The sequence below is a fragment of the Pogona vitticeps genome, chromosome 5, assembly GCF_051106095.1.
Source record: "Pogona vitticeps strain Pit_001003342236 chromosome 5, PviZW2.1, whole genome shotgun sequence".
NCBI classification, from domain to species: Eukaryota; Metazoa; Chordata; class Lepidosauria; order Squamata; family Agamidae; genus Pogona; species Pogona vitticeps.
In genome coordinates this window covers 196,751,999-196,762,297 of record NC_135787.1, presented here as the reverse complement: position 1 = coordinate 196,762,297, position 10,299 = coordinate 196,751,999, and the positions used below count along the sequence as shown (strand labels likewise).

The 10,299-nt window shown below is 55.5% G+C and overlaps 1 protein-coding gene across 1 annotated transcript; it reads right to left on the bottom strand.

Annotated features, from left to right (window-relative positions):
• Positions 1-369: 369 nt before the first annotated feature.
• On the bottom strand, positions 370-7,369 carry GCC1 (GRIP and coiled-coil domain containing 1). Its single transcript, XM_073002342.2, has 3 exons — positions 7,273-7,369; positions 5,182-6,242; positions 370-4,056 (listed from the first exon to the last, which is right to left on the bottom strand). The coding sequence occupies exons 2-3, from the start codon at positions 6,220-6,222 to the stop codon at positions 2,716-2,718; spliced, it is 2,382 nt and encodes a 793-aa protein (XP_072858443.2). The 5' UTR covers positions 6,223-6,242; positions 7,273-7,369; the 3' UTR covers positions 370-2,715.
• Positions 7,370-10,299: the final 2,930 nt, after the last annotated feature.

The following is a 10,299-nucleotide window of genomic DNA, read 5'->3' as shown; positions in this document are numbered from 1 at the left end:
AGAGGGTGCCCCCTTCAGAGGGTGCCTCCTGGAGTACTGACTTACTCGCATGCCTCCGTAGCCCGACCAGATATGCTTTCTGGATTGGACCCATGCAGGGGAGGAGGGTGGCGGAGGAAGAAAACCAGGAAATACATGTTACAGGAGGGCCCGTGGGCATCATCTGTCATCTCTGCTTTGATCTGGATTCCTGTCTTGGGCTGGGGGTTGGACGTCATGGCCTTAAGAGGCAGGCGCCTTCCAAATCCTTCAGTCTAGGAGTCAATGGATTTTGTGCTGCAAATAGTTAAACTTGGGAAGGAAAGGCGGACATTTTAATTGCACCTCTCCTGCGAGTCAGGGCTACAGAATCATGACAACCACAATGACTGCAGAAGATCTATACCATTTTAATGCTGACAGTGAAGAAACTGAAACAGTCTGGAGGCTGCAGCCATCAGAAGGCAGCCGAGACCAGGAAACTGTAGTTGTAATTTTTATGATTTTATATATTTTTATACTGTCTTGTTTTATTTTGTAAGCCGCCCCGAGTAGACATGGTCTAGAGGGGCGGGGTAAAAATCAAATAAATAAATAAAATAAATAAATAAGGGCAGCAATGAAAGAATCAGAAAAGATCATCAAAGATGCTGGAGACTAAGACCACGGCTACCCACATTACAGTGGTGCCCCGCTTGATGATTACCTCATTAGACGAGGAAATCGCTTAACGATAAAGTTTTTGTAATTGCTTTTGCAATCGCAAAATGATGTTTTAATAGGGAAAATTGCTTCACGACGATTGGTTCCCTGCTTCGGGAACTGATTTTTCGCTTAACAACAATCAAAACAGCTGATCGTCAGGCTTTCAAAATGGCTGCCTGCTGTGTGAAATGGCTCCCCGCTGTGTTTTAGGATGGATTCCTCGCTTTATAGGCATCGGAAAATGGCCGCCCCATGGAGGATCTTCGCTGGACACTGAGGTATTTCACCCATTGGAATGCATTGAAGCAGTTTTTAATGCATTTCAATGGGATTTTTACTTTCGCTTGATGATTTCGTTCTACAGCAATTTTGCTGGAACGGAGTATCCTCGTCAAGCGAGGGACCACTGTATTGTATTTCTCATCGCTATGTATGGGTGTGAAAGCTGGACAATTGAGAAAGCGGGCAGAGAAAATATTGATCTGTTTGAAATGTGGTGCCGGAGGAGAGCTTTGTGGATCCCTCGGGTGACCAGAAAGACCAACAAGGGGGTCCTAGATCAAATTCAGCCTGAACCGTCTCTGGAGGCAACAATATTGAAACAGAGGCTGTCCTACTTTGGTCACCTCACAAGAAGGCAAAGGATTCTCTGGAAAAGACAATAAGGCTGGGAAAGGTGGAAGGCAGCAAAAAGAGAGGAAGAGCAAATACGAGACGGACCGACTCCCTCAAGGCAACCACAGGCTCTTGATTCTACAAGAGCTAAGCAATGCAGTTGAGGACAGGGCATTTCAGAGATCGCTGGAAGCCATTCGGCGGCATAGATTGAACAACAACAACAACAACATCCTGGAAAGCCAGAATAATCAAAGCCTCTCCCAAGCTTCAATCTCTTGTTTCCTGGCCTAAAACCAAGCAGCAGAGTTTCAGGCAAGTTTCTGAGCAAACTTACCCCAGGGCATTTTATTGATATTAAGTTAACTGGGATGCCTGTGGATTTGACTCAGATGACAGACTGAAGTCTTTTGTCATATTTACGTCAAGAATGTTTGACTTAATAATGTAGTTTATCATCAGAGGCTCTTCCAAATGAATCAAGTGGCTTCAAAGTATGAGGATTTTGCCTATTCCACTGTGACACCATCAGAGCGTCCATTAAGAAGACACCGCTTGCCATCTTTTGTCACCCGAGTACCTTGGGAGTCTGGCCGAATTACCACTGCCAAGGGCTTGTTTGCGAATGGGGGAAAGGCAGTGACTCCTTGGCCAAGCCAGCCTCTTTGAATACCCATTGCCCGAGTGGAAGCCCTCTCCCCCCATTGTCCGAGGCCAGGGAGGCCCTTCCTGTCTCTGAACAACCCTGACGCGTTGGGGGCGGGGGGGGGCTGAACCGGGCTTTGCTGGGAGGGAGAAACCTGAGCTTGCCAGATGAGAAATACGGAGTGGGGGGCAGGGGCTAGCCAGAGGTGGTGGAGATGATGATGACCAACAGCTCAGTGCTGGCAAGGGCTCACCTCTCGCTGCTTTCCCAACCCCACTTGACCAGATGGCAGCCTCCCAGGGCAAGGAACCTATCTGGAAAACCCTGGTGAGCTCCTGCCCTCCGAGTGCCCTGCCCGCGCCAACCCAGCTATGGCACCATGCAGCAGGGCACACATACCCCCCCCCCCCCCGTGTCCCTTGGGTCTGGTCTTGGTTCTCAGAAAAGGATTTGGCTGATGGTTGTTTATTTGCAAAGCACAGGCCAATGGGGCTGTGTAGGAAAGGAAAAGGAAAAGCAGCCACAGAATTTCCCCCTTTTGTATCTGGCCACCAAACCCCCCAATACTTGGTGAACAAACAATCCATCTCCCCCAGTCGAAGTCCCTTCTTGGGCAGTGGAAGCACCACCCCCACCACCCCGGGTGATCCTGGCGGGACCGTCCCTGCCAGTGGAGGCACCTGACGGGACCACAGGCACGCCAGGCTGAGGAGGACTGTTCGGGGCCCTGCCTCGGTCCCAAAGTCCCTGCGCTGGCCCTGAAGGTGGCTTCACCTTTTCCCCGTGTGCCACCAGCCGTGGCCGCTGCCACCTGAATGGCTGAGGACTGCCTGCTTCTCCTCGGGACTAAAATGCAAAATAGTTAAGATGGCTGTCAAGGTCTGTTGCCTGCCCAGGGAGTCCGTCAAGGTCAGGAAGCGGAAGATGATGTTCTTCAGGTACTCCAGGTTGGCCCCCTCCCTGTTCTGGTCCCTCACCGTCTTCTGGATCTGGCCCTGGAGGGCAGAGACCTCCTCCTGGTGCTTCTCCCCCTCCTCCAGCAGCTGCTCCTGCAGGCGGCGAATCTCCACCTCCAGCCGGTGCTTCTGCTTCTTCAGGGCCGAGAGCTCCACGTGTTTCCGGGCCAGCTGCTCGGTGTACAGGAGGAAGGTGGGCTCGCTGGGGGCGGTGAGGCGCAGCACCTGGGCCAAGCTCTCCAGGGAGTTCTCCTCGCCTGCTGCTTCCTCCTCGCCCCCGCTGCCCCCACCCGGTGCACCAGCCGGCAGCGTCTTGGGCCCCTTTAGCCCGCAGGGCAGAGCCAGGGCCCGCAGCTGCTCCAGCTCCTGGTCCTTCTCCGCAAGGACCGCCAGGGCCCGGGCCCGCTGCTTGTGCATCTCCTCTTCCAGCCGGAGGACCTTTTCCCGGTAGTCCAGCTCGCCCCTCTCCAGCGCCTGCCGGTGGAGATGCTGGAGGTGGGCCACTTCTTGCTTCTTGGCCTCCATCTCCTCCTGGTGGCGCTCGGCCAGCTCCTCGCAGGAGAGCCGAAGGGCGATGTACTTCTCCCTCAGCTCTGCCAGCTGCTCCTTGGCATCCCCCACCTCCCTGGCCAGGCTGCCGTCCTTGGCCGACTTGTTCTTAAGGACCACCTGAGCCCTCAGCTTGTACCTTTCAAACTCTTCCTTCAGTTGCTTCAGCTCCTGGCGGTAGTAGGCCGCGGTGGCCTTCTCGCCATCAGCTGCCTCGGGACCCCCTGTTTCACCAAAGTCCCCCTTCTCCTCCACAGCTGCTGCTTCCTCCTCCTCCTCCCCTACGACTGCCTGATGGCTGGGCTTCGTGGCTGCCCTCAAGAGCTTCCTCAGTTTCTCCAGCTTGTCTTTCAAAACGTTGACATCCAGGTTGCTCTCCTCAATGGCCACGTCCACGGAAGCGGACCGGCCAGAGGCTGCCATGGCCAGCGTCTTGTTCTCGAGGTCCAGCTGGGCGATGCGATCTCTCAGCTTCTGAATGGTCAGCTGGTCTTTCTGCTTTGCCTTTTCGTAGGTGCCCAGGAGTTCAGACATCTCAGAAATCTGGGCCTCCAGACTGGATACTCGTTGCTCTTCCATTTGGACACGCTCCTCCGCCTGAGAAGTCTGGAAAAAGGGAACACACCGGCAATGCTTCTACAAAGCGTAAGGAGATTCCCCGAGCCTCTCTGGGGCAGGGGCAGGGGCAGGGAGCCCCGTTGAGCTCAGAAGCCCAGCCAGGTGGACAAACAGGAAACCGACGGGCTCGGGTGGGTCTCTGACCCCATTGGGGCTCCCTCTCCCCTTGAGGGGGTCTGGGTCTCTATCCCAGCAACAGCCGCCTTTTGCCTGTAAGCAGCCCGGGAAAGGTCGAAGAGAAGCAAGGTGAGCTATGGAGCAAGTCTTGTCAAAGGCCAGCGGCTCAAAGAGCACTGCTTTAGAAAAGCCACCCAGGGCAATGTGCCAGCTCTGAGGGGAACAGCTGGTCTCAGAACAGAGGCTGGCAAGCATTTTGCCTGTTCACATCCCTATCTAAGGGGGGAGGGCAGGCTTGGCGATGCCCCTGAGCTGTTCAAGAGGATGGCAACCAAGTCACATGGACTGGCATCAACATGTCAAGACAGAAGATAAACAGATACAATGGATTGACATGGATTGACCCAAGGTGGGGCCGCCATGAAAGAGACCCATTCCCCACGGGGACTGTCAGGAAAGGAAGCTAAGATAACACAGGTCTCACCAGACTTCTGCAGTTGGCCTGTGATACCCCTCAAGGGACCCACCTCCAGGGGAAAGCCAACGGGTCTTAAGAAGGGGTGCTACAACGAATGGTCCCTGGGCCTCTACCAGAGCAAACTTGCATATGCTCCTGGATCTGGAACTCTGGCCTGTTGGTTTTCCAGCTTTTCTGGACTCGAACCCCTAGGAGCCGGCAAGGCTAATGGCGAGGGGTTTTGGCAGCAGGCCTTCAAAACAGCTGGAGGAGAAAAAGGTGAGGGCTCTGGCCCCAGACGCTTTCTTCATGGGCAAGAGAGTGTGTGTGTGTGTGTGTGTGTGTGTGTGTGTGTGTGTGTGTGTGTGTGTGTGTGTGTGTGTGTGTGTGTGTGTGTGTGTGTGTGTGTGTGTGTGTGTGTTTGTTTGTTTGTTTGTTTGTTTGTTTGTTTGTTAAAGGTCCAGGCCCCCACTTCTCCCGCTGTCCACCCTCACCGAAACACCTCCTCCAGCCAAATGCGATAGGCCTCCTCCGCTCACCTTTCTCATCTCCTGGAGCAGCTGGGCCTGGAAGTGACCGCGAAGGCTGTCCATCTCTGCCCGCAGCTCCAGCAGCTGGGGGTCAGGCCTGCTGCTCTCAACTCGAACGAGCTGCAGTTCCTTCCTGAGCTCTTCCACCTCTTGGAGCAGCTGCTTGGCCTGGCGTTCCGAGCCCTCCGCACGATCGGCCACAGAGGCTTTCCCGGCCAGCACCTCCCGGGTCTCCTCCAGGCTCTGCTCCGCCTCCTCCCGCAGGGTGCGCTCGCTCTGCAGCAACCTCTGCAGCTCATGCAGCATGAGGGCATGGTCACTCTGCTCCTGGGCCCGGTCATGCTGCTGGGTGATCAGGCGGGCCTTGGTCTCCGCCAGCTGGGCCTGGGCCTCCAGGGCCTCGGCCGCCAGGCGGCTCCTCTCCTCCTCCGACCTCCGGCCGGCCTCCTCCATCTCCTGCTTCATCTTTCGCTTGTCGGCCTGATAGGAGGCTTCCATGCGGGACTTCTCCTGGGTGACGGTGGCCAAGGCACTGGTCAGTGTGGCCAGCTGGGTCTTCAGCTGGAGCACGCGCCTTTCGGCCTCGTCGGCACCGGCCACGGCCACCTCGCCGCTGCTGCAGCTCACCCCGCTTTCGGAGCCGTTGGCCTCTTCCAGCTGTACAGGAGAGGCTGGCGCCAGGGCTCCCTGCTCCTCCTCCGCTCCTGACCCTGCCTGGTCACCCTTGATGCTGGTCAGGCTGGCCACGGTCCCTGCGCTGTCTTCGCTGTGAACGGAGCTCCTGTCCTCACTGGGGTCTGGGCTGGAAGCAGTCGGCCCCAGGGGAGGGGCCCCTCGGCCATTCAGGCTGGCCTCGGCCTCATGCGACACCGAAAGCACCTTCAGGCTGGCTTCCAGGGCCTCCTTCTCCTTGAGGAGGCTCTTGTAGGCCCGGACCACGTCTTTCAGGCGGGACTGGTACTGGAGCAGCTGCTTCTTCTGCGCCTCCAGGGTCTCCAGCAGATCCTTTTTGCTCGGGCCACCTCCAAAGTTCATGCCAAACTTCTCCATGGTGTAGGAGCTCCCAGGAGCTACAACAGGAAGACAAGGCAGACGCCTGAGGCACAGTGGCTCTCAACTGGAGGCAAGGCTGGGAAAGAGTGGGCAGCTCACACGGGGCTCGCCCACCTCCACCGGCCCCGGCCTAGAGCCCCTGCAGGCCGGCCCCCTCCCGCTTCGGGCTCCAGTCCAAGCAGGCGAGATTCAGGGCCCAGCTTGGTAACCAAAGGCTGGCAAAGCACCCCCTCCCCTCAACTTCACATGTATGCACACGTGTGTGTGTGTGTGTGTGTGTGTGTGTGTGTGCGTGCGTGCGTGCGTGCGTGCGTGCGTGCGTGTCTGGCCGAAGGATTGCTGTGAGGCCAGTCCCTGTCGGTGGGAGCAGGGAGCCAAAAAGGGCTCAGGCGTTCTCCACCGGGGGGGGGGGGAAGTTGGGACTTCAACCCCCAGGACCCCCCAGGGCAGAAGAGCGAGCCAAGGGCGGGAGGGCAGAGGCGGGTTCCCTTAACCGGGGGAGGGAAAGAGCCTGACAGTCAAGGAGGGACCTTTTTTGCGCGCGCCCCCCCCCAATATCCTCCAAAAGGCTTCGTCCCAGTAGGGTGGGGGGAGGTGGGGAAAGGGGATCTGCCAGGCGCTCTTCGCATGCTCAGGGGCCAAGCCCGCGGTGGAGGGGGGGTTCTTGGGGGGGGCGGGGGCGGCCCAGGCAGAGGGGGCTTCGGCCCCTTCCAAGCAGAGTCGCCGGCGCGGGGAATTCTGGGAGGTGGAGTCCCACCGAGGGGCCCAAACTGGCCCCCCCGTTGTGGCCGGAGGGGCGGGGCTGTTCCGACCCCCGCCCCGCCCACCGGCCCTGCAGAGTAGGCCTCCGCTCCTGCCCGGCGGGTGTGTGTGTGTGTGTGTGTGTGTGGGATCAGATTGTCCTGCAGGAGTCCCGGAGGACCCCCGTGCCGGGAAGGACAGACGGAGGGGAGGAGAGGCACACGCCCACACACACGCCCACAGGCCCCCCCACACACACACGCCCGCCCGCCTGCCCCCCCCCCCGCCGGCGCTCGGCAGGCTCACCTGGCGCCCCGCTGGCCCCCCGACAGGCGCGCAGGCGCACAAGGGTGCCGTTGGTGGACGGCCTCCCTGTCTGCGCATGCCCGGAAACGGGCGCCGTCGCGCTTGAGATCGCGTTCCCCAGAGCTACTACCTTGAGAAGACTCGCACGCGACGTGCACTTCCGGGGTGGCGTCGGGCAGCGGCCGTGGAGAGCGAGTTTGGGCCGTGGGCGCCCTCCCCCCCCCACCGCCTCGCCCTCCCTCCCACAGCCAGCCTTTCCTCCCCCTCCCACGCCCCACTGACTCTCTCTCTCTCACACAATACACACACACTCACACTCACACACAGGGTGGGCAAGGCTGGGCAAGCTTCGTTCCCTAGATTTCCAGTGGCTCATTTATTTGAGCTTAAAACTCTTTAGCTCTGTGCTTTCGTCCTTGCACGCCAGCCCTGCCAGGTCGTCCTCGTTCAGTCGCGTCCGACTCTTCTTCGTGACCCCTTTATGGACCAGAGCACATGCCGGGCCCTCCTGTCTTCCACTCCCTCCCGGAGAGTTGGGTCAGATTCACCGGGCCTTCTCGGTGGTGGCTCCTCGCCTCTGGAACAATCTCCCTCCGGCGATTTGCGCGGCCCCCACGCTGGGCACCTTTAAAACCCAATTAAAAACATGGCTGTTTATTCAGGCCTTCCCTCCAGCCAACTCTTGATTTTTTCTTACTTTTCCTTTTTATTTTTACTGCTCTTCTTGTTTGATTATTATGTATTTGTCTATGTTTTATTATTTGATTTTAATATTTGGAAGCCGCCTAGAGTGGTCCGATGGGCCAGATAGGCGGGGTATAAATTAAATAAATAAATAAATAAATAAATAAATAAATAAATAAATAAATAAATAAATAAATAAATAAATGTTGGCAGCTTCAATAACCCTGTCCAGCCTTCTCATCCTCGGTCGTCCCCTTCTCCTGTTGCTGTCGCACCTTCCTAACATCAGGGTCTTTTCCAGGGAGTCTTCTCATGAGATGGCCAAAGTACTGGAGCCTCAGCTTCAGGATCTGTCCTTCCAGTGAGCACTCAGGGTTGATTTCCTTTAGAAAGGATAGGTTGGTTCTCCTTGCAGTCCAGGGGACTCTCAAGAGCCTCCTCCAGCACCACAATTCAAAGGCATCAATTCTTCGGCGGTCCGCTTTCTTTATGGTCCAGCTCTCACTTCCATACATCACGACAGGAACAACCATAGCTTTGACTATTCGGACTTTTGTTGGCAAGGTGATGTCTCTGCTTTTCAAGATGCTGTCCAGATTTGTCATCGCTTTCCTCCCAAGAAGAAGGCGCCTTTTAATTTCAGGGCTGCTGTCTCCATCTGCAGTGATCATGGAGCCCAAGAAAGTAAAATCTGTCACTGCCTCCATGTCTTCCCCTTAGGTGTCCCTGCACAGCATAGCCCATAGCTTCTCTGAATTACTCAAGCCCCTTCACCATGACAAGGAGAAGGAGGGGGTTACTTCTACCATCTTAGACCGTGACCGGATGACAGCATGGGAGACGAGGAAGACAGGAAGAGCCTAGAAGATAGAAAAATGAACTTTTGCCATGTGCAGCGTTCCTTCTTTTTCCTTTTTTTGGGACCAGAGATTTTTCTAGCTCTTTTTCCCTGCTGCCCTGTGCTAGGGAAAAGGGAGATGAAGAAAGAGAAGGTGGGGGCAGGGGGGCTTTATGCCTTTTACCTACCCTAAGGAAAGCTTTTAGAGATTTTTTTTTAAGATATTTTGAAATAAAAAGGGAATTAGTTGCCTTAGTTGTAATTGTAACAAGCCTTGCAAATGTATTATTGCTATGCTTATGCATCAAACAGATTTTATTCTGTAAATCCATATTTTTTTCCAATAAAAAAGATCAATTATAAAATATTTTGGTCTCTTGAACAGCAAACCCTGCTGCAGCCATTCCCAGAGAGGGAGGTAAGGCCCCAGAACGCTACACAGTCCTACTTTACTTGAGCTTTAGTAGATTTTAGGACTACAAAGCTCATGTGCATCTTCTTGCTGAACTGAATTAAGCGTAAGCAAGTATCATTTTAGGACAGACTTGTGAGAAGGGGTTCGTTGTCTGCCCTGGCTGAGGTCACCAGGACTCTACCCAGCTGTTTAGGGATACTCAGGCTCCCAATTGCTGCTCTCTGTCCACCGACCAAGCTCTCCTTCGCAGGAAGCTGGGTCCTGACAGGCGCCCGGCTACTTCCCATTACAAGAGGCTCGGACAGGCGGCAGGCTCTCGACCCCATGAAGGCCAAAAGAAAGGAGAGGAGGGGAAACGGCCAGTCACGAAGGCTTCACCACAAAGTCCGCTTGGCTGCTGTGCAGCGCTGGACTCTGAACGGAAGAGATTTCTGTCAAGCGTCCCGCTTGTCCCCCAATGGTTTGGAAGTCCTGGAGGATGATGGAGGAATGAGGAAAGGGCTTTGTCTTGGGAAAGAGAGGGAATGCCGTCTTTCTGGTCTGAATGCGGCCTCCCTTCGCTCTCTAGGGCTCTCCCGTTGCTTTTGATTCCAAACCTGGCTGCTCAGAAACCCAAAGGGAAATTAGTTTTCCCCACCGCCCTCCCCATGCAAATGTTTTCTCCAGGGGCCTCTGCCCGGGTTCACTTTAAGGAAAGCAACGGCCGTATTTTCTCATGCCTTGGCCTCTGCCTACAAAGGAGGAGGTTTGAGTGTCTGTGATGCCCAAACGCCCGGGAGCAGCAAGACATTAAGACCGACCCCTTCGCAAACTCTGTTTCCAGCCATTCCCAACCAGAGCAAAGGTGGGGGATCCTGCACCCCCACCCCACCCCCCTGCTCCTCTTCCCTTCTTCCCCGTGAATCCTGCACTGTGGATTCCTGCGCTAAAGGCAGCTGGAAGAGGCACCAATAGAGCTTGCCGGTCCCCAAACCCTTCTGAGAGGAGTGCCTCGACCCGGCATTCTTCGGCAGGTAAGTAGCATAATAAATAAATAAATAAATAAATAAATAAATAAATAAATAAATAAATAAATAAATAAATAAATAAA